The following is a 25,144-nucleotide window of genomic DNA, read 5'->3' as shown; positions in this document are numbered from 1 at the left end:
TCAATTCGCAAGAAGAATAATTTAGATTTAAATGACGTTGACTTGCGTTTTATCACAAAAAATACATCGTTTATTTGCATTTAAACCATCTGGCGATGTTTGTAGAGATTTCTCGGCATTCGGTTCTCTACAATACCACTAGACTCATCGGATTTTTAGGTATGCTCCCATATCCTCGAATATTTATTTCCATATCCAAATCAGAGCTCTGTGCAACATGTTCGATATCACAGCTGTCATGTGAATCAATATTTGCGCTGCATAAAATATTAAGAATATTAAAATTTGTTAAATATAAGTAAGTCAATAACATTTTTTACTAAATTTTGACCTTAATCTGAAATCATTCTCTGGACTGAAACACATAAGTACATTAACATTCATATATGAGCCCTTCAGTGCACAAATTGATTAACTTCATCAACAAAAAGTTGGGAGATGCGATCGAATAATGTACATTATTTTTGTAAATTCTATTTATGTTATAAAATCTAATAAATAATCTTATATATAAAAATAAGTGCACGTTTATGGTGTGACCTCATAACTTGAGAACGGCTTCACCGAATTCAACCAAATTTATGTGACATATTCAGGCTATCATCCAGAGGGTTCATGTGAGTTTGCCCGAATTCGTAAAAGGGGGTGTGGCACCTCCCATACTAACTAAAATTTTTTTGCAGATGGTTTATGCGAAGTTTGCTTGAATTCGGAAAAGGGGGCTTGGCGCCTGTAATTTATATATAAAAATTAGTGAGTTAGCTTATAACTTGAGAACGGCTTAACCGAATTCAACCAAACTCATAAAGCTAATTTGGGCCATCATGCAGATATTTTCTGTGGAGTTTGCCCAAATTTGGAAAAGGGGCGTGGCATATGTATCTTATGTATAAAAATAAGTACACGTTTTTGGTGTGAGCTTATAACTTGATAACGGCTTCACCGAATTCAACCAAATTTATACGGCATATTCAGGCTATCATCCAGAGGGTTCATGTGAAGTTTGCCCGAATTCGTAAAAGGGGGTGTGGCACCTCCCATACTAACTAAAATTTTTATGTTGCATATCTCTTGAAATATTTGTGGTAGAGTATTGGAAATTGGTATAGAGGTATATCAAATAAATCCATACTCATGGAGAAAAATGGGCGGTATTGGAAAAGAGGGCGTGCACCTCCCATCTTATATATAAAAAAGAAGTGCAAGATTTCAACCTAATTTATATGGCATAGTCGGGCTATTATGCAGATGGTTTGTGTTAAGTTTCCCCGAATTCAGAAAAGGGGGCATGGCACCACCCATACTAACAAAAATTTTCATCTGGTATATCTCTTGAAATATTTGTGGTAGATTACTGGAATTGGTATAGAGACATATGAAATAATTCCATACTCCCCATCTTAAATAAAAAAAATAAGTGCACGAATTCTACCAAATTTAAACGGTATATTCGGACTATCATGCAGATGGGCTATGTGAAGTGTGCCCGAATTCGGTCCAGCGGTTCATGATAAATGACAGTTTATGTCTGTCACTTGAACCACGTATATGGTACAACAGCCGATACATGAAAAATCGAAAACATAGTGAAAAATTCTTGCTATTTATGATGTGCTGTGTTTATTTTTTCTTCGGATAAATTAAGTCAAGTATAAACATGGCTGCAATATAGTTCTCAATTAGTACATGATTTTTTTTTTAAACAAATAAAGTTTCAAAACGCAGTGGAAAATTGTTGCTATAATGTGCTGTTTTTATTTTTTCTTTGGATAAATTAAGTCAAGTATAAACATGGCTGCAAGTTTTTCAATAGGGATTTTGTAGAACCAATGGAATGAAAGTCACCACAACACAACATATCTGTCATTTCATCGTATTATCGAATAGGTGGTGTACATTGATATTCGGTCTTTCTATTTTGGACTCCACGATCAACACCGGCAGATGAGATTAATGCATGCTTGAAGTCCTCCCCTCTGTGGCGATATGTGCAAAAATTGACATTACACATAAACATGCGTGTTCAGTTGCACAAGCAATTGTTAGAGATCGGAAATGGCAAAGTTCGAATCGATAATACAAATGGCTTGATCACATTGCCGAAGAATTTTAGTACAATTCTCCAATTAAAAGAAAAATTGATTGAACGCGTGTTTCCAAATATTGCTCAAAATTACCTGTATCACGATTGGTTGAGAGAACGCGCAATACTGGCACCAAAAATGTGCATATCAATTCAATCAATTATCAAATTCTAGAAAAATTGCCATATGAAGTGACAACATGTAAATCTGTTGACAGCGCAATGAATCAAGATGACGCAGTGAATTATCCAGTTGAATTTTTGAATTCAATGGAACCGCCTGGTATGCCACCACATTGTTTGAATTTAAAGGTCGGCTCATCAATTATTTTACTACGGAATTTAAATGCTCTGTGTAATGGCACAAGACTGGCAGTAAAAAAATTGATGGCGAATTTAGTTGAAGCAACAATACTGACTGGGAAAGCGAAAGGTGAAATTGTGCTCATACCACGTATTCCACTGATAAAAACATACATGACGTTTGAATTCAAGCGTTTGCAATTCCCAGTGCGTCTAGCATTTGCCATGTCCGTCAACAAGGCGCCAGGACAAACTCTTCGAGTATGCAGATTGAATTTGGAGGAGCCGTGCTTTTCGCACGGACAGCTATACGTGGCCTGTTCAAGAGTTGGCATTCCAAATTGTTTATTTATTCATACCCAAGATGGAAAAACAAAAAATGTTGTATATCCAAATGTGTTGGATTAAGATTAAAAATAAAGAATCAAACATTTTGAAATAAAACAAATGATAAATCTTCATATAGAAAAATTCCAGGATTTTTCATCAATTTTTCAATATTTGGTGTAGAGAAGCACACCGGGATACCGCTAGTGTTGTTATAAATATTATATAAGGATATTATTAACGTAATAACTTATGACTATACCAAGTGCTTTGACACCTAAATTTAAGATTTTTCAATAGGTGGAATTAATCGATGTGTGCACTGAACGGCTCCTATGTACATAAGCTTAAAAATCCGCACAACTTACAATAGCAATTTGGAGATAATTGTAAACTCGAAAAAGTAAACAATTGAAGGAACAAGGAATGACCCTTAAACAAGAATAGGTGCTATGTGTTTGTCCGCAGTCCAGCAGTCATTCCATTTCCAACATACCTCGGACAACAACAAAAGATAGCTGCAGTGCCAAAAATGAGATTTGCTCACCGTAAGCTCCTGATATCAAACCTTATCCGTTTATACCCAAATATCGATATGAAAGGTAGAAATAATTGGTGATAAAAGAGAGAAGCGTGTTGAAAAAAGACAGATTTTTATCTCTCCTATATAATTTTGGCAACCTGATGTACGAGGTTTTGCATTCTTTTGATACGCGGTTGATATCAACCTCCTAAAATCTCAAATCAGAAAAGTTCAAAATTGAGTGAATAGAGTTGCCTTGCGATTTTGCTGTGAATCGCTTATTTCTTTTTTAAGCTTAGTTTTTCTGTATACTAGGCTTTATTCCTTACATAATAAGCACCAATTGCTGAAAATTTCAAAGCAATCCGCTTATTATTAAAAAAGTTATGTTACTGTAAGTAATAAAATGTCGTACATGCACGCGGTTTTGATCGACAGTGTATATACAACAATGATCGGTATAATTAGGGGATTTCCTTAAACTCGTAAAGTCTTAAACCGTGTAAAACTCGTAAGTTTACGAGGCTTTCATAGGAACGCCCCCTTTGCGGAAAGGTGTAAATAGGTGCGCAAAGTGACTTTGATAGATCAATCAGGACTTTGTAAAGCAATTTTTGTTTCGTAGTATTTTCCATAACATCCCGCCGAGGGGTGAAATACCACAAACGGCAATAACGCAAAATTTGCTTTATTTCACTTTTAAACGGGAAATAATACCAAAATCTGAGTTTTGCTTTATTTCCAACAAAGACTGGAAATAAAACAATTTTGCCTTATTTCCCATTGCTTATTTATACTATTTGTAACAAAAACAGTTTACTGACAGAAGGAAAAAGAGCTTTGTTTATTCCAAAAATACAATTAGAAAATGTGTGATGTAATTCATATGAAGAAAGTAATATTCACAAAATATTTTTACTTATGAAAAGTCTAACAAAATATAGGAAAAGAGTCGTCTTTAATAACTGCTCAGCAAATTGGACATAGCGCTTTTGCATGGATTTTATCTGCATTAAATGTGTGGAAAACATTGCTGGAAAACCTTAAAATGTTTGCATGGAACCATAACGCAATAAACAGTGTATTTTTTTTTTCTCTCAAACTTTTTTACCGGGAAAGAGACACTTTGAACTACAATCAACCCAAATCTTTAATAGCGAAGATTTTTTTTTTCTGAGTTATGATTTTTTTATAGAAAATATACGTTTTTGTTGTACATACTACAATATTCTTATATTGTTTAACTAAGTGGAACATATGTATGTAATATATCAGCAAAAAATACAGCCGTGATCATTTTTTGTGTATCAAATAGATATTAGAATACACTTTCCACCATACAGTTTCGATTATAAAAAGCGGGAAAATGTGATTTTGTATTTCGAAACTGTATGGTGGAAAGTAATATCTATTTGATACACAACAAATGATCACGGCTGTACTTTTTGCTGATATGTTACATACATATGTTCCATTTATTTAAACAATATAAGAATATTGTAGTATGTACTACAAAAACGTACATTTTCTATAAAATATCATAACTCAGAAAAAAAAAATCTTCGCTGCTAGAGATTTAGGTTAATTGTAGTTCAAAGTGTCTCTTTCCCGGTAAAAAAGTTTGAGAGAAAAAAAATACACTTTTTGAGAAATTAAGTTTAAAAAAAAATTTACACTTTTTGTTTATTGTTAAATAAAAAATTTTAAATAATGATAATTAATAATTATATCATTCTATCTTGAAGTGACAAAAATTACTGGCATTTGAGTAAAAACATTGTTGGAATCGATTAAATTTTGACAAAGTCATGGGCATTTTAAAAAAACATTCTCACTGTCAATTCGAAAAGTCGATTTTTGCCTGAAAAACAAAATCGCGTTTAATTCGGCCGAAAAATTTTTCCGAGGCAAAAGAAAAAAATACGTGTCTCATTATTTGGACCAACAAACAATGTATTTGAGTTTGGTCGAAATTAAAAATCATGCTCGTACCTGACCGGTTGTCTGGAAATGGAAAGCATCATCTTCAGTTAAAATTTCTGCATTATCTTCACTTGTTTCACCATATCCGAAATGTGGATTTCGTTTACGAAGACGAAGCGAAGGTGCGGTACGAAATAGTGATGTAAAAATATGTAAAATTTTACTTAATCTCAGACATCTAAATTTGAACGTATACTCGGTACAAGCAGGTGGGATGAATGGCGCAATAAACAGGTGAAGTAATAAACCAGCTTTCTCGCTTTATTTTCTGACATTCGGCTGTCTTATAGTCACATTTTATAGGCATGTTTTCAAATAAGGCAGTGTCAAAATATTTCTTCTCACTATAATATTACTTCACCTGGTATAATTCCACCATGCGTGGGGTGCATGCAATAACACCATACGCAATAATTCCCATTACTTGGACATTAAAAAGCAGTGTCAGAAGTGAACTAGTGTCATTTTATTATTATTCTTTTTTCTAAACGGTTATAATGCCAGCAGTGCATAATTGCTAGAGGAGGGGAGGGGGCGGAGGACGCGAGCGCGACAATAAATAACAATTTATTCGAAAAATGCTCAACTCTGGTTCTAACTATGAAACAAATCTGACCATAAATACGGGGTTTCCAAACATCTCGACTCTTGCACCACCTATCGGGTAAACTTTTTCTGTAGTGATTCCGGTATGTAATATACTTTCCAAATATGATCCATAACGCACCATAAGTACGGGTTTTTACGTTTCTCGTTGAATTGTCATCGTGTTCGGAGCTAAGTTGGTTAAAAATTGATTGAAGAACTCGATTACACGCAGGTGATAAAAGCTTGTAAAAAACAAACTTAAAATAACTATTTTTTTTTATTAAATCTCGGTAACAAAATTATAACGCGTCGTAAAACGATCTCATTCTTATTGCGTTGCTTTAACAAACTTAAACATTTTCTCCTATGTGTTTTTGTTACTTACAAATCTTCTAGTAACTTATATTTAACTTAATAATTAATGAGATTGCATGAAGCTAACAAGCTTTTTGGTATAAATAATCGGGTGTTATCACGGTTCCCACTTAATCAAAATTTTGTATACCACAATATACAAGTAAAAAGGCCCAAAATAAAATAAAATGTACAATTTTTTGTCGTCCACCAAAAATATTTCCAGTGACTCAAACAAGTGACCGCGTGTTGATTGTTTTATATTTTTATAACGTTTTTCGAACAAATTTGTTCTTGTAATTTTTCTATAAACAATTACCGAGCATTTGAGCATTTTTTTTTTGGTGACGGATTTTTGTACTTTTTTCCATACAAGCATGAATTTCTTATGAAATAAAATACGGGAGGCCGCAAGCAACAAAATAAAAAAAAAATCAACGCCGGTTTTTGTAAAGTGCATTTTTTATATAAAAAAAACACCGCAAAAGCAGCGTCCAATCAAAAATTCTCAAAAATCAACGCGAATTTTTAGGCGGTTGAAACTTGTACTTTATTAGACTAAAATTATATGGGCTATAAAACTGCATGCCAAAAAATGTTCTAAAGATTCAGATCAAAAAGTTGAAATTTTGATGAAAATTTGTCGAATATTCCTAAATTTTTAAACTGTGAGTGCTGCTTATTCAAACGAACGTTGCTTCAAAAAGGACCAAAACAAAAAAAAGGCCCAAAGGCCCAAACGGAAAAAGGCCCATATTTGGTACAATTGTACCAAAGTGGCCACCGTGGGTGTTATTCTCTCCCACTCCATTTGTAATTCCGTTTTCAAGTATTGCCGGTTGCTTATTTAATATTTCCTTATATTTTTTTTAAAGAACACTTCATAGATTCTCAATAACATTGACACCGGCGATTGTGTTGGAGTTTCAACCTCATGAGGATAGTTGTGCTAGTACATAGAACCTAAATTTATCCCGACACCCGCACCCCCTCCCCTCAATCCCGCCGTGCTGTAACGCAGGTAGATTTATTTTTAGTAAATATATGAAATATATCATATATTTTACATATCGAGGGCTTGTATTCAATAATACCCTCTATCTGCACACTTTTCACAAAAAATTAGATTCTGATATAAAAATCAACCTAAGATTTAACTGTCATCGGTGACATTAATGCTGACCTTGTATAACACTTGACAGAAGAACTTACACTATTAAATTGCAAATCAGAATTAGCATCAGTGATGACAGGTAAGTCCCCCAAATGGGTTCTAACATCACAAAGTAGTTTTTGTGAAAATTGCAGATAGAGGGTATGGAATACATATAAGCCCTCGACATTTTACATTTTTATATTTGTAAGTTATTGAAAGATGATTTTTGCTGTGTTAGCAATAACTTGTCTGCGTAAAAAAGCATATAATTTGTGTTTCAAAAGTGTGTGAAAACCAATCAATCAATCTCGGTTCCGATATTAAATAATCAATAATTGTTTTTAATTTAATTTAAAAACAATTCTTTCAGTGTTCCCCTGGGGTTTTTGGACTGCAATCTACTGTTTTTTTTTTCAATTTAGAAGTGTTCGCTTTATTTTTGTGGAAACGAAACATGTTTTGCAAGTTCAGGATCATTCCTACCTTCTTTCTTCAAATATTTCTCGTATTCCAGCTCTTTTTGCGTTTGGTTTTTAGTATGCGAAATAGTGTCATTTGACCTTATTTCCGTTGATCTTGGTACCTGTCACCCAAAGCATAAAACAGCGCTCAGACAACGTGCCGTCCATTTTACTGTCTTTATGTTACTTTTAAACTGTTTGCACGATTTACGAATAAACCTAAACAAAAAGTGTTCACAAAAAGTGTTCCACCGTATCATCCTCTTCAAGGCAGGATGGATAAATGGAGTTGTCATATACGCCTATCATAGTCAGGTCAGCTCAGTGAAAGCAAAAAAATTGATAGAAGTTCTCAGATTGAAGGCAACATGAGTTTTGCCCACATGTAGCCCCTCGATGTCTCCCAGTCATTGCTGAGTAAAGTATTTAACCAGTTTCCAATGATGGCTTCGATGGCCGAAGGTGGTTGCGGACCGTGGAATCCGCTCCTCGCCTGCAGCTATTTTCCCGCTGCCTTGAAATAGGTGCGCTCCTCAGATGTGAAAACAGAATGGTAGTTGGTGCCTTCAACGCGCACCACATTCTTTGGAACTCAAGCCTGTCGAATGATCGCAAAGTGAAAATTTCTTTCGACTACCGTGCTTCATCGGACTCGGAGCGATACGCGAGATACTTTAAGCTGCCTTTACACGGGTCGATTTTCTAGTAGATTTTTGTCGTTCAATAAAAATTGACCCATGTAACTGGCAATTCAACCGTAAGATGTAAATATTTTGGATAGTCGATTTTCCAGTCGACGAAAATCGACTCATGTAAAGGCAGCTTTAGCCAATTGTTTATGCTGCGTCCTCCGTTGGACAAAGCCAAACGTCGAGTGACCAAAAGGCTGCACAAACTGCCAAAACCTAGTGCGCCTCTTGCTTTCACCAGTGCGGAGGTTCGGGTAGCCATCGCCAAGTCTCAAAGCCATTGGACGAAATATGAATGCTGATGCTAAAAAAATTTGGTCCTGCGGTAGTAGACTATCTCACCAAGGTCCTCAGTTTGTCAATGGCCAATCGATTGAACTATCAATAGTTTTATCTTGTCAGCACTATAGAATTTTTTCGAACACTATCGATAGTTGTGAGGGGCTCTCATTATCACTCAAGAGACGCTGGCAAAATTCTCGTGAACTAAATCGTTTGTAAGTATTTAGTTTTCTTCTTTATGAAGCTTCGCTTGAGCTGTTAAGCATTTTTATTTTGAAATACTCGCCATTAAACACAAAGAGCGTAAAGAGTGAGCTTAAGATCCGTCCCGATTTTCAGTACAAATTCTTGAGCTTCAGCTCACTTCCTCAGAGCATTCTGTTAGCCACAAAATGTAGCTTTAAATTGCATTTCAAAATAATTAACTCAAAATCTCACAGTTTTAAAAAAACTGAAGTAATAGTTGAATTTTTCGTACATAGTACTATCGGTAGTATCGAATATTTTACACTATCGCTATCAAAATTTTGGAATGAGTGTACTATCGATATTTCTCCTACAGTACCACTTTTATACGACGTTTCCACGATTTGTAATTCGCTCTCTAGGTAATTCGCTAAGTAATTCGTGAATTACCCTGTTTCCACGACACATACATACGTAATTCGTTTGGCAGCTCTACCTCTTGTTCTTGTTCTTCGCTATTTATTTTTATTTTTGTTTACTGAAAATGTCGAAGATGGAGAAAAAAATTTAGTTATCATCAAACATTTTAATTTATATAGACAATATTTTATTAATTACGGCAATAATTCGTCATTGTTTTATATTATTTTGTTTTCGCTGTAAAATTTCGATATGTTTCCGATAAATATTAGAGAAGGCACCGATTCGTTCGTCATTCGCATGGTAACTCGATCTGAATTACCTACAAAAGATGTAATTCGCTTTCAAAGTTTTGCATGGCGAATTACGTAACTCGAAGGTTAATTGGATAGCGAGTGGCGAATGGGAGAGCGAATTACGAATGAGAAAGCGAATGACGAATCATGGAGACATCGTATTAACTGGATCTTGAAGGCTTTTTCGGGAGATTATTTAACCTTCATCCGTGTTTGGTGTCAATTTGACACTGTTTTTGATTTAATTTCGTTTTTACATAGATCAAATTAAAAAAAATGTACTTGATATCTCGGCTGATGAGCTAAATCATATACAAATTTTGTATTTTTTTCATTTATGGCATTTTAGAAAGTCTATTTACTTCTGTACACAAAATTTCCTTAGTTCTGATTTCAAGTGTCAAATTGACACTGTATGAGAAATACTTCCCTATTCTTGATTATCTCATCTTTTATACTATTTTTTTTTCTTTATTATTGTTTGAGTCTTAGCCATCAATAATCAAAATAAAAAATATGGAAAATTCTTGGTTTCATCAGTTTGAAGCAGATGATAGTGATGATGCAGATTATACTACTTGATATGACGAAGAAGCCAATACATCAGACGGAATTTGTATTTGGCCATGATCATTTGTAATACTCTCCACTTACCAAACCACAGTGAGGCGGGGATGCATTGTCGTTTGTTTTTGATCGAAGTTGGTTAAAAGTTTTGATTTCCGTACATTCGCCAACAAAGATGGAGTTCACGAGGAATACAGGCTCTTGCCATTTTAGGTCTGTTCGATCCGAGGAGCAACCTCTAAAAAAAAGTTGCACTCATTCATTGTGTTACAAAAAAGATAGCTCCTTGATACGTGTGTCCGTATGCGTTGAATGCAAATGATCATATATTCCTATATTTTTTGTATCTTCCTAGTTCTCTAAGTTTTTTCTCAATAAATATTTTTCCTTTACTTTTCATCAAAAATGCTTCCGTCTTTGAATATTTTCCATTAACAGCCTAAGGCTTTCTGCACATTGGTAGTCCAATCATAGTTGCTTCATTGTCACAATCATGATGCAACGATTGCATGACGACTACACTTTCGCACACTCGGTCGTGATATTTCAATTCATTTGGCGTCTAAAAATTCACTTGAAGCAGGTATTTTCCGTTTTTCTGGTTGATATTTTCCCGAAATATTTACAAAAACCTGCGATTTTTAAAATATGGACTGTGGTGCAACAATTCTAGACATAATTTTTCAGTAATATCTCTTCTTTTCTTTTCCCGCAATGCGTTTTGTGCACGCACGCAGAAACTTTTTACCATTATGTCATAATTTATCGTTAAAACTCTCACATTTATTGAATTTTATTGGAATTATCCACTTTTTAATGATTTCCACAGATTTGATGCAAAAAAATATTCATTTGTATGCAATTTTAATGCAAATACTAACTTTTTCACTAATTTGTCCCCATAAAATGTAAACAAACAATGCGTGCACAACGATTAGGAAACGACAGTGCCGAACTTATCCGTTTCTGCATCTTTTACGATTTGCCGATAACTAGCCGATAAAGACAAGTGTCCAGATCTCCTTTTAAATTGCATGTGCTCGCCTCAAAATTTCAGGGCGAGACGATAACGGAACTATGATTGGACAAGTGTGCAGATAGCCTTAGGCAGCACGAACGTTTCGCCTGCAGAGGAATGCCTCAAAAATTAGTCCGGCGGCAAAATTATAGCCGGTTTAAACGTAAATGAGTCTATTGCAACTTAATCAACGTAATGCAAGTCGAAGACGACCGATGGACTAAGAAAATTGCAATCAAAGACGGTGTCGTCTCAGACGAATCGTTCGTGCGGCCTATCTTTCGAGATACATAATAAGGTAGTAAATATGAAACAAATGAAAATAGTTTTTTTCTAAAAAAACCCAAGTTTTATTCATATTCCAACACATTTTTCATCAAAACAAATATAAATAATTAATTTAAACCAAAACAAATAAAAATAATGAATTTCACATTAAAACAATGCATTTTGTATGCAGTGTCAATTTGACACTGTAACACCGAATACGTTAGGAAAAAATACATACGGATGAAGGTTAATTACACGGGCTTTCTCCCATTATAGCACCATTTTGTGGAAAAATCTATTCTAAAATGTCTACATATATATGCATGTATACTTGTGCGTTCATTTTCTTTGTAATTACTAGAGTGCCAGTTACTGTCGAAATTCGACAGTTTTTCTAGTTTTAGAAGCCTTGGAGAGGTTTTCTAACTTAACACGTAGCTTATACGGTACAAATTAACTAACCGGAAAATCTTCTGCTAAAACGTAACTAAATTTATTTTTATCTGAGAAGGTCTTTGGAGGACTTCGGCAGGACTTGGAATTGACCCGATACATTCAAGTTTATCGATAAATTTCAATTATTTGATACACATCAATAGTTCGATGAATTTCAAGAACACTAAAATTCGATAACTCAACAAAATTCGTTAACTCAACCAATTTCGATAACTGTGAAATTCGATGGCTCGATAAATTTCGATAACTCAAAAATGTAAAAACTTTGGATACCTTTATAAATTTTTACTTTTGACATCTCCACATTTTTCGAAAACTATCTAAACATTTTGATAACTCGTTACACTCGGTTAAGACGATTAAATTCGATAAGCAGTGATAAATCGATAAGCTTATATAACCTTGAAATTTCGATAAATCAATATATTTTGAAAATTCCATAAACTTCGATTCGTTAAACCAACCAATTTCAGTAGATCTATAATTATCGATAACTCTGTAAGTTGAAAGAACTCCATGCATTACGACACCTCGATAAATTTCGTTAAGTCTATAAATGATGATAATTCAATAAATATCGATAAATTGATTCATTTCTTTAACTTGACAAATTTTGTTAATCCCACACGTTTTTATAGCTCGATAACTATCCGTAAATTTGGACAACTAAGTTTCTGTGTCTATAAATTTCGACAACTCAGTAAACATTGATCAGTTTGAATAATTCGATACGTTGCGATAACTTAATAAGCATGGATAAATTTTGATAATTATAAACCTCGATGATTCGATAAATTTCAGTAACTTTTATGGCTGATTTTATTTCGATTCCTATCTTTTAACCTAATTCTTATATATTTCTCATTGTCTCCATTTTCGCCTTTATCTCAATTTTCGTCTTTATCTTCACTTTTGCCTTTTTTTGTCTTCACCGTTATCACTTGTTTCTTCATCTTCATATTTATCTTTATTTAAAATTTTAATTTCAAATACGAAGTAAAACAAACTGCGAAACAGCTTAAATTGAACAGGTTGCAAAAACAACCATACACAAATATGGAAATTTTTAAACGACGATATTCAACCAATTTCGGAACTATAAACTCTCCTCATCTACAGAAAATTACCTTTCCAACGTTGTTTTTGGTTTTGAAATCGGTAACTTTAGCTTGGTCTTCATCTTTGTTTTTATTTTTCACATCTTTGCTTATATCCTTTTCTTTTTCTATTCACGTAGATGAGATGAGGTGCGATGACGTGATAAGATGTGACGTGATTTTATATGATGTGATAGGATGTCATGTCATGTGTTGTCATATCCTCTGATGTCATGTCATATGATGTCATATCATGTGATCCCACGTCATGTAATGCCATGCATGTCATACGATGTCATATCATGCGATGTCAAGTCATGTGATGTTATGCCATATTTTGATGTCATATCATATAATGTCATGTCACGTGATATCGTGTGATGTGATATCATATTGTGTGATGTAATATCATGTGATGTCTCTTCATATCATGTGATAAAATGTGATGTGATGTCATGAAATGTGATCACATTCCATGTTCCGATTAGTATATCGATAACCCTGTTGATAACTGTGTCGATAAAAATACCGATAACAATATCCATAAACATATAGAAAAACACAACGATTGTAAAATCGATTAATTCATCGATAAATATAACAATCATCAGTATCGATTATTGTACATATCGTTAACAATATAAATGGCTATATCGATAACAAAATCAATTATTTAATCGATTATTATACCGATAACAATATCCATTATTGTATCGATAACAATATCGATTATTATATTGATTATTATATCGATTACAATAGCGGTTATTTAATCAATAACAGTATCGATAACAATATCGATTATTTTATCGATAGAAATATCGATTATTATATCGATAAAATATAGATTTTTATATCGATAACAATACCGATCTTCATCCTCATCCTTTTCTTCATATTTATCTTTATTTTTGCATATGCCTCTTCACCTTTACCTTAAAGTGTTTAAATTTACTTTGATCTTCGGTTTAGCCTGTACCTCTAGGCATCTTTTTTTGTTTTTATTCTCAAACCGCTAAACCGCTGAGAACAATTTCCCTGTGCATTATTCCCCTTGAATTTGACAATTTACTCCCAACCAGCTGCCGGTAAAGAAGTTTCACTTCATAAATTCAAGAAATGTTCTTACTCTTTCAGTTACCCTACTTTTTATGTCTCTGTCATTGTCTCCATTTTCGTCTTTATCTTAACTTTTGCCTTCTTTTTTTTACTTCATCTTCCTTCATTCATTTCTTCATCTTAATATTTGTCTTTATTTCAAAGCTTAATTTCAAATGTGTAGTGAAACAACAGGCGAAACATGTCAAATTAAACATGTTGCAGCAACATCTATCCACAATTCGAAAATGTTTAAACGACGGTTTTGACCGTAATTTTCAACCAATTGTGCAACCATAAAAACTCTGCTCATCTACGGAAAAATGCCTTTCCAACGGTGTTCTTGGTTTTGAAATCGGTTCGGTAGAATCGCCAAACGAACGGAGACAAAATTTATGTTAGCGTATTAATATATAGATTATGTTTTGTGTGAACTGGAGATTTTCCGTAGGAACCAGGGATTGCAACTCTAATAACGCTAATTCCTCCAAATATCCCCTGTTTTCAATGGTATTCCCCAAAAATAACTTTTCCTATTTATCGCACTTCACTGTAATTTTAACTAAAAAAAACAACAAATATCATTAATTATTATGAGATAATAGGGACGGTCTTTTTTAATAAATAATATACAAAACTAATACTTCTGAGTATATTTCGTAAAGCATATATATCGTATATGAATGTACATATATCGGACATAGATTGATTATTCCTTAGAATTTAATTTTTTTTATGAAATTTTTTTAGTTGTAAGTCGCACTGAAATCAAGAGGTTTTATTTTTGAATAGTTGTTTTGTAAGTAAAATTGCCTCCAAGTTATCTAAGCCAAGCTTATTTCTGAATGCAGTTTTTTTTATCAATTTTGGAAAAAGTATCTTTAGTATATGTATGCAGTATATGTATTGGTGAATTCGATTATGACCTCGGATAACTTTTGACCGCTTTTAGTAGTGCGTTAAATTCTCTATAAAAGACTTCAAGACCTTTACTGTATAAAAAAAAAAACAATTTTTCCTGTGTTATTCTTATGAGAAGCCAAAAAGTGCGATGCGGACATTCTTAATATTAATATTAAGGGCTCATATATTCTGAAACCTATTTTGGCGGCTAAACTAAACCAAGGAACGTGAATCTAAAAGAAGAGACAACACTTTATAATTGTAGCGTGTTAACATAAGGAGCGCGACTTCTCTTTTGCACAAATACGTTTTTTGATTGGATGAAAAGAAAAGGCACGCTCCTGATGTTCACACTCCCTCCAATTATAACGTGTTGTCTCTTCTTATAGCTTCACATTCTTTGACGAAACTTTTGACCATGGTTCAGAGGGAATAAAACCTTTTTTGCTGAATCCACCTAATGTAGAGGTATATGCGCATTTTGGTCCCATGGATATGGATAGGTCCGTGCGCACTTCACCTGAAGAGATGGCTACTATAGATTAGGGCTGCCATACGTCCCGGTTTTCCCGGACATATCCCGGTTTTAGACTATTTGTCCCGGTGTCCCGGTCCAACCTTAAAATGTCCCGGGTTTCGTTAAACAGGCCTATTCTGTGTTGGTAACAAAAATTTTGTTACCGGTTAGTAAAGTTACTGCCAATTTTTAAACCCTTTCCGTATTCTCCACACCCTTGTATCCAGTAAATTTTATACCATCTCATGAGCAGGTAACAAAATATTGCCCCGTGAAATATGCAACACCAGAATTTACACAGAACTTCATAGCTGAATTGCTGAATAAATTAAAACGTTACCAAGGTAAATAGAATTGCGGTTACAAGAAGTGGTGACATATGTTGGTAAGAAAATTAGCTTGTTACAAAATGTTCGGTTACAAGCAGAATAGGCCTGTAAGTGTCCCGATTTTCGATTTAATTGCACAAATTTTGCATAAAAATGACTACACTGAGATAAAACGCGTTGTAATAACGCATTGGGGGAAATAACGCATAGTAAACACGAATATTTTTTATTTGATTATCGTTTTAAAATGTTCGTATTTAAAAACAATACTCTCATACCACGCACACGTGGTGTTGGATCAAACTGAACATTTGAATGCACATTTACATGTCTGGCTGTAGCTGAGTGCACGACGATGCTTGTCACAATTTGCTAATTTCCAGAGCGTCAGGGTTGAAATCCCAATACAGGCAGGGTGACAGGTAACAAGATCAACGGCAATAAGGTCAATTGACTTTATTTCCCACCCCGGTGCGAAATAAAGTCAACAAAGTCAATTCATAGAAAAAAATGTTGTTCTTACAATAAACATTGCCCCGTAAGTGTTGTTTTTTAATAGATGAAAAAGGTTATTGCCAAATCCTCAGTGTTGTGATATTAATCCACACACAATCATGAACTACCACCAATTGATTTTATTAAAAAAATTTAAATTTCGAATATGTAAAAACACGATGCGAAAAACTAAACGCCTACGCACAGCTGGAATACGAGAAATATTTGAAGAAAGAGTGTAGTAATAATCCATAACTTGCAAAACATGTTTCGTTTCCACAAAAATAAAGCGAACACTATTAAATTGAAGAAACAGTCCATGTCCAAAAACCCCGGAGAAACACTGAAAGAATTCTGTGTTTTAAATTAGCATATTTTGAACGAATTCGGAACGTCTAAGGTGGAAAAGAAACCAACCTGTCTATAAGGAAACAATTATAGAAAAAGAATTTTCTTACACTGTATTCATGTCTCCGGCAGCAATTTGTGACGACATCATTAGTAGAACGACGACACTATTTATTAGATGGCACATTCAACGAGCCAATGTGCTAAAATGCGGGTATAAACAATTATTGATTATTTAATATCGGAACTAAATTCTGCCACTAATGCCACTAAATTTTTATGGGCTGAAAAACTTCATTTTCAAAATTTTTATAAAAAAGTCTGAATAGAAAGTTACAAATTTGTATGCAAATTTACTGCATTTTCCCGAGTTTTGCACAAAGATTAGAATTTTGTTTTTATGTTTTCTGATGTATTTTTATAAGGAACAAAAAGGTACATGCATTCTGAAAAATTCTCTGTGCTTTAGTTGTGATAAATTGTTTTGTTTGGCTGGTGTACGTTGTAATGATCTCTTGATCTCATGTTTTTATGTTTTTGTTTTTGTTTGTCAAAATAAAATTTTACTACATCCTTTCGTACGTAATTTTTGTCGAAACGAAAGGGAAGGGAGCGAGAGGCCTCTCCCTCCCTTAAGTGTCCCGGTTTTGCAGTAGAGATATCTGGCAGCCCTACTATAGATACATATGTTTTTTACTAAAATTCACAGATCACAAAATTTTAAATTATGGTCAATCGGTGAATGTTGTAGTGATTACTTCAGGCACCTCTAATATTAGGTTATATGAAGAGAATGAAGAAAATTAAATACACGGTTTACAAATATTGTGATTTAAATATATTAATATAGTTTATATGTTTATCAAGATATCAGCAAATTAGAATTTGCTATAAAAAGGTCGCGAGCACTATATGTATATCTACCCGCCTAACATAAATAAAACCATCTTTCCCCTCTAAATTACACGCACACCCTCTGCAATTACCACCCAGTTGGACCACCAGACTCACAGTTAATATCATACCTTAACTCCTACTCCTCTAACCGTTACTGAAGCTGCGGGCGAAAACGCAGACGATTTTCCACTTGGTGGAACAAAAGCGCTTTTCGTTTTAAGAGTAGTGGGCACGTGCATGCTGTACTCACGTATTGAAATACATTTAGTACATATATTTATATCTGCTTGTACATGCTTAGTACTTATGGATGTATGTACCAGGTATGGAATTTAAAAATTTCAAAATGTGCCTAATGGTCTTCAAAAATAGTGCCGAAAAGAAGATGAAAGTGCCACAAAATTAAAATATCTTTTTTTAAGGTCTTCTAAGAGTAATATATTTTTAAAATACACTGAAGTAATATAATAATTATTAATTAACAAAAATTATTACAGTAAATAACTTTCATAAAGGATTCCTTAGACATATATACATAAATTCATGCTAAAATAACACAGCATTCTAATTACCAAGGGGAAATGTACCGAAATATAGCTAATCTGACGTGTTAAATATATATGCGCAATAATGGCGGTGAGATATTTTGACCAGTTTCACCAGTTGATTAATTTTTTCTTTTGATTTTATATAAAAGTCTAATTCATAATTTAACAAACACCATATATCTATGTATTTATGTATGTACATAAATCGGCATTTCAAACTTTGTACAAAAATTAAAAAAAATCAGCAACAAACTTTTAATTCAGAATTTTTAGAGATTCCAAGTTTATGAATTTACGCATGCGATATACAGTGTGTGCGAAAGTTTTTTAAATGGATGAAAGTATATAACACCGTCAGCAAAAAATATGATCAAAATAAACGGGATTTTGCAGAAACTTGCCCTTTTGTGCTGGGCATTCACAATAGGATTCTGCGTTTTGTCAAAAGCGGCCACATACGGTTGCCAGACGTACTGATTTTATCAGTACAGTACTGATTTCTCAACTCTTGTACTGATTTTATTCATTTCTTCAATCAGTACGCTAATGCCCTGATTTTTCAAAATTTTTACTGAATTTTCCATCCAAACAAAATACTTTAGCATTTTCTTAAGGTTTTTACATAACGTTGGAACTTCCTTAAACTGTACTATAAAAAATAGGAAGAAAATGGTTTAATTATAGTTGACATAGATAATGTTTGATATGTCCAAGAAATTAAAGCAACAAAAAGATCAGTCACTTTATGGGCATATCGCCGGGTCGTTACGTACCAGTTGCGATAATCTGATGGAGCTTAAATTATTAAAAAAAAGGCTGAAATTTGTGTCGAGGGTTAGTTATCTCGAAAATAGCTTTCAGTTTAATGACAATAAATTTGAATATTCGAATAGCTTTTGCCTATAACATACAACTCCTTTTTCTCAATTTACTGACACTGTAAAAGAGTTTTGCATACAAGACATAGTTAGATACTCTTTTTAGCGAATTATTAGTATTGCGTAGTTGAAAAAATTATTTAAGCCATGAGGAAATATAGATGAAGTTCTTAAAAAGTGGTAGAGTTTGAAAAAATATTTAATTTTGTTTTTTTTTTCAATACCAAACTAGAGCGAAGCAACTGAGAGGATCTTTAGAATAAAGTTTGTTTCCTGGCGCAAAGAGAGAAATCGGCTTCTAATTAAAATTTTTGAAAGTAAACTTCAAATTAAAAGTAATTTTAAAATGAAATGTAGAATTCTTTGACTATTTAAACACTGAAAATGGGAATGATCTCATTATTGCTATTCAAAAATGTCACAAATATAAAATTATTTATTGGCTCCTGTGTATAATGATGTTTACACTCATGTTAAAATGAATAACACTTTTATTTTTTATGAACTATATTTTATTTATTTACCAAAATATTGTTAAAAACAAGAACTCTGGCGTTTTAAATTTGTGTCTGTTACTTACATTCATAATTTTGCTTTGAATAAAAACGTACTGAGAAGTACTGATTTTTTTAGAATGAAAAAGTCTTACGTACTGATTTCGCGCATAAAAAATCTGGCAACCCTACGGCCACAGAATATATCTCACTGCCCTTATTTTAATTTTTTCATTTTGTAATTTTTTAATATATAATGTAGTATGTGATTATTTGTTATATAGTATATTGGCATATTATGCTAAGTTTCTATAATTTATGATTGTGGCAAAACAGGATGAATTGTGCCGAAAGTACCTCCGAGAATGAAAATGCCAAAAATGGCAGTATTGTGCCTACTTTTCCATCACTGGTATGTACCCATAATTTAATGTAGGTATAAACGTACATTCTTCAGTTTAAGATAGACTTTACATTTAAAGAACTTTTCTATTTAAATTAACAAAATAAAATCTTTATAGGAGCTGTTTTCATTACAAAGGCTTGCTCAAGCAGCAGCGGTATTGTACCGCGCGGTATAGGTTAGGTTAGGTTGATGTGGCAGTCGGTTCAATTTACCAACTCACTTAGACCTTTTGAAGGTCCATTGTGGTACCACTGCAGAACACGGGAACCTCGGTGACTATTCTTCAGAGAACCAATTTGAGGCTCTTATAAAGCGTAGAATCGGTTTTATTCCTACGCGTGATAGTTCCGTAAGAGAGCTAAAGAAGGGCCTGCCTAAAAAGCTTGCTCTCCTCTTGGCCAAAGCTGGGCAGCTGCAGAGGAAGTGCTCTACGGTTTCTTCCTCTTCCTCATCTCTGCAACTTCTGCAATATTCGTGGGAGAAAATTCCTAGTCTTGAAGAGTGCCTGCCAAATAGCCAGTGACCGGTTACACAAGCCGTGACCTTCGCAATGTCCTCTCTTGAGAGGCACAGCAACTCTTTCGTCTTTTTCTTTTCTATTTGCGGCCAAAGCAGCCTGGTTGTTCTACATGTGCCCTCCTCTAGCCATGACCTGTTGGCCTCTTGGATCATGCTATTTCGAAGTTCTAATTTGCAGGTTGCCATGGGTATCCCAATAGTGCCCCTGTTTTCACATAGGGGTAGATTCGTACCTTTCCTGGCTAGCTCATCAGCCCTGCAGTTTCCTTCAATATCTCTGTGTCCCGGAACCCATATGAGGCTGACCTTGAACACGGCGCTAATATCGTTTAGAGCTGCGAGGCATTCCTGCGCAACCTTCGACCTCAGCATTACCATGTTCATTGATTTAATGGCCGCCTGGCTGTCCGAGAAAATATTGATCGTAGTCTTCGTTACGGCATGTGTACTAAGGTACACAGCCACCTCTTTTATGGCTAAAACTTCTGCCTGATAGACACTGCAGTGGTCCGGAATTCGGACGGATAGTTCCAGTCCTAGTTCCTTAGAGAAAACTCCGTAGCCAACCCTATTGTCTAGCTTGGATCCATCTGTGTAAAAATTCAATTCCCCCCCGTCTCCGTGGTCTTGGCGTTTGCCATTCTCCTCTAGACGGGATGCTCGTCTTAAAGAGCCTATTGAAGATTGGTTTGGGAGCGGAGTAGTCGACTTCTTGGTTGTAACTACCCAGAGTGTGAAGTATGGAAGCGTGACCAAACCGCCGATCCTTCCATAGCACCATACTTCTTAGTTTGAGCGCTGAATCGGCGGCCGCGTATTTTCCCACTAGGTTTATTGCGGGTAAATTGGTAATCACCTCCAGCGCCTTATTTGGGGTGGTCCTTAAGGCACCCGAAATGCATAGAAACGCTGTTCTTTGGACCTTACTCAATAGTTTTAGGTAACTTGCCTTTTGAGTTGCTGGCCACCATACAAGTATTCCATATAAGAGTATTGGCCTGACCACCGAGGTGTATAGCCAGTGTGTAATACGAGGTGTTAGCCCCCACTTGATTCCGACCGCTTTTTTGCATGTGTATAATGCAACGTTGGCCTTCCTTACTCTTTCCTCTATATTAGGTTTCCACGTTAGTTTCCTGTCTAATATGAGTCCTAGATACTTAACATTCTCCTTCAAGGATATCTCCACACCCAAAAAGATTAGCGGGGAGACCATGGGAGGCCTGTGTTTCCTTGTGAAGAGAATTGCTTCGGTTTTCTCGGGGTTTACTCCGAGTCCCCTACTCTCTGTCCAGTTCCTAAGCGTGGCCATGTTAGAGCGCAGAATCTCCATTAGGGTATTTGGGTATTTGCCTTTGACGGCAATTGCCAGATCGTCAGCATATGCTGTGACATGGCAACCCCCCCTCTCTAGTGCCACCAGCAGAGAGTTCACCGCCAGATTCCAGAGAAGAGGGGAGAGAACCCCTCCCTGGGGAGTGCCTCTACAGACCTTTCTGCTTATTGTGGTGTTGCCGAGCTTAGCGGTTACCGTCCTGCTGACAAGTATAGACTCGATCAGCACCGCCACATTCTGGTCAACTCCAAGCTCTTCTAAGGCACCCGTTATGGCGCTTGCGTTAATATTGTTGAAGGCGCCTTCTATGTCTACAAAGGCAACCAGAGCGTACTCTTTGTCGAATAAACTTTTTTCCACCAACCCAACGAGCGAGTGCAAGGCGGTTTCCGTGGATTTGCCTTTCGTATAGGCATGCTGCGCTGGGGAGAGCCTACTTGTTGGTATCACGCCCCGTACATAATCATCCACTATCCTCTCTAAAATTTTGAGAAGGAAAGACGTAAGACTGATGGGTCTGAAGTCCTTAGGGTTGGTATGAGAGGACCTGCCCGCCTTGGGTATAAATGAGACTTTTGTCTCTCTCCAGCCTAGCGGGATGTAGCCCATGTTAAGACAGCTTCTTATAATAACCACAATGAACGGAGAGATAGTACGCCGTGATTGCTGTAGCTCTACCGGGTGTATTCCATCAAGTCCCGGTGACTTGTAAGGACCAAAAGTCTTAATAGCCCATTCAATTTTTTCGTTTGTAATCAGTCGGTTTCCCAGATCAGATAGCCCCCCTTCATTCTGGGGGTCATTAGGTTCCACCGGCTTATTTCCAGGGAAGTGTGTGTCCAGGAGGAGACCTAAAGATTCCTCGCTCGTCGTAGTCCATGAGTTCCCTTGACCCTTGAGATAGCCAAGGTTGCATGGCGACTTTGCAAGAATTCTTCTTAATCTGGCCGCTTCCGTGGTTTCCTCAATTCCCTTGCAGTAACTTTGCCAGGATTTACGTTTCGCATTTCTAACTGCTTTTTTGTATACTTTCAGATCAGCCTTGTAGGCTTCCCAGTCCTCTGCTGCTCTCGTGGCTTTGGCCTTGTTGAACATTGACCTATTAGATTCACGTAACAAGGATAATTGTTTCGACCACCAAGGTGGTTTGCTTTTTCCCCTGTATCGAACAACCGGGCACCCGGCTGACAAAGAACTATTCATGGCTTTAGTAACCTGATTAACCAACCCCTCCAGCTCCACCTGCGTGGCGGGGTCTCGGGGAGGTATCTTTGGCAGTAAAGTCCTTAATTTATTATTGTAAACCCCCCAGTCGGTATTTCTAACATTTCTGAACTCCCTTACTTGGGGGGTCTTAAGATCTATTTCGAATTCAATATAACGATGGTCAGAATACGATTTTTCCTTCAGTACTCTCCATCTCTTGATTTTATGGGCAAACATGTCTGAAGCCAGGGTTATGTCCAAAACTTCCTCTCTACTCTTTGTTATGAAGGTCGGCTCTGAGCCTAAATTCAAGACACTAAGTTTGTTCCCTAGAATGAAGTCTAGTAACGACTCACCTCTAGCATTCGTGTCCGTACTCCCCCACATCAAGTTGTGGGCATTAGCGTCGCAGGAGGCAACCAGTGGTTTGTTCTTGAAGGCTGCTTCCTCGGCCAAGGTCCGAAACCCGTCTGGTGGCACGTCCTTGTCATGGGCCATGTAGGCAGAGGCTACCCAAAAGCTGGTTTTGTCCAGCTCAATGCTTGCCACTACCAGATCGCCGTCACTAAGCTGTGGGAGCAGGAAGATGTTTAAGTTGTTCCTTGCTAATATGCAAGCTCGAGTCTTACCTGCATTTTGTGCGGCAATAAGCTTAAAGCCCTTCATCCCAAGTCCGCAGATTTTATTGCCGTGTATCCACGGTTCCTGGATGAGGGCAACGTCGAGTCCACCGGCAGCCAGGCGGACCTCAAGGTTCGCAGACGCGAGTTTAGAGTGGTGGAGGTTGATCTGGATCAGCTTCATCAGAATCTGTCCGTTTTACCTCCACCATCGTGACATCCACGTCCGCCTCTTCGATCTCCTCACCCTCGGTGTCATCGGCGAGGAGGTCTTCTTCATAAAATAATGGCCCCAATCCGGATAGCCTCTCCGAGTCAGATGAGCATTGGCTGCTGGGCAACCCTTCTTCACCACCGCTGCGCAGGCCGGACTTGTCGCTCTCCTCACTAAGGTCCAAGCTCGGCTCGTCGCTGCGGTAGATTCGAATGGTTGCGTCATTGAACCCGAATCTCACCGTCCAATCCTTTTGCGCCAGTGGGGCTAGCGATTCGGCGTTGAGGATCAGCAACACCTGCCTTCTATTCTCTACTGGCTCCTCTATCTTCCCTACCCTCCAATTATGACTTGGCAGGTCCTTATTACAGGATCTGAAGATCCGCTCAATTCTTTCAGGCTCGGCGGGTCTGGCCGGAATCCAAACTCGAGCCCTCGGTCTGCTAGGAATGTCTTCCTTGTTGACGGCCTCGAGCTTGGCTCCCGGCCAAACTTCACCTACCTTACTAACGGCCAACCTATAGAGCTGGGCTGACCTATGGTCCTCGCAGGCGATGAGTTTAGCTCTACCCTGATACCATCCGGAATCATGGCAGAGAGGAGGAGGTCCAGGATTTTCGTCTAGGACTTGGAGGTAGATTTCGGCAATCGCTTCCTCCACCAACCTCCACTTCTCTTTGGGGATAGTCCCTTCCTCCTCCCCTCTGTCGATGATTGCCAGTACCTCACCGCCTCCCTTCACTACGTCCCTGAAAGTGGGGTATTTATGGCCACCTGTTCTTGGTCTTTTGGTGACCCCACCCCCTGCCTGTTCAGCAGACCGCTGCCTTTTTGGAGCAGCGCCTGCCGGTCTTCCCAAGCTGGCTACTACTCCCCTCGCCCACTCCAGTGACCTAACCTGCTCCTCCGTGAGCTGCTCTGTCGGCAGGTCCCCGATCTTGTTCACGACCCTCATGGCCGCCTTTTTGTCATAATAGGCCTGCTTCGAGGGGCGGACATGTTTAGCCGACCCCCCCAGGCCTGTGTTTGCAACTTTCCTCGAGCTGCTCGGAATGTCGGCGGCATCCTGCCGGGTTATTTTCGAAGCAGGTGCCGTACCCCGCCCTTGGGTTGAGGTGTGTGTGGATTGGGGTCTGACTTCCCTAGGCGGAGCTGACGCTGCAGCTCCAGCCATGAATCGGTTGGAGACCGGTTTTCCCAAGCCTCCACTCCCCCCTCTGCCTCCTATGGTACTCGTACCAGGACCAGCCCTACCGCTTAAGCCCCCTCTAACTCCT

General features: G+C 36.8%; 1 protein-coding gene across 1 annotated transcript; it reads right to left on the bottom strand.

The window, feature by feature from the left end:
- Positions 1-127: 127 nt before the first annotated feature.
- Positions 128-23,754, bottom strand: LOC118745437. The gene is made up of 4 exons (XM_036478890.1): positions 23,663-23,754; positions 22,461-23,603; positions 2,561-2,703; positions 128-257 (listed from the first exon to the last, which is right to left on the bottom strand). Exons 1-4 carry the CDS (start codon positions 23,666-23,668, stop codon positions 128-130), a joined length of 1,422 nt encoding a protein of 473 aa, XP_036334783.1. The 5' UTR covers positions 23,669-23,754.
- Between the last annotated feature and the right edge of the window lie 1,390 nt (positions 23,755-25,144).

This window comes from Rhagoletis pomonella, unplaced genomic scaffold (assembly GCF_013731165.1).
Source record: "Rhagoletis pomonella isolate Grant_MI unplaced genomic scaffold, Rhpom_1.0 Rhpom_scaffold_00009, whole genome shotgun sequence".
Classification (NCBI taxonomy): domain Eukaryota; kingdom Metazoa; phylum Arthropoda; class Insecta; order Diptera; family Tephritidae; genus Rhagoletis; species Rhagoletis pomonella.
This window is presented reverse-complemented; position numbering and strand designations above follow the sequence as displayed.

Coding starts and splice junctions, on each gene's coding strand:
- LOC118745437 (XM_036478890.1), bottom strand. Junction 2,704..22,460: donor CTATCTCTCCGTTCATTGTG/GTTATTATAAGA, acceptor ACTCTTGAACAG/GCCACGTATAGCTGTCCGTG. Junction 258..2,560: donor CGCTTGAATTCAAACGTCAT/GTATGTTTTTAT, acceptor TATTTTATGCAG/CGCAAATATTGATTCACATG.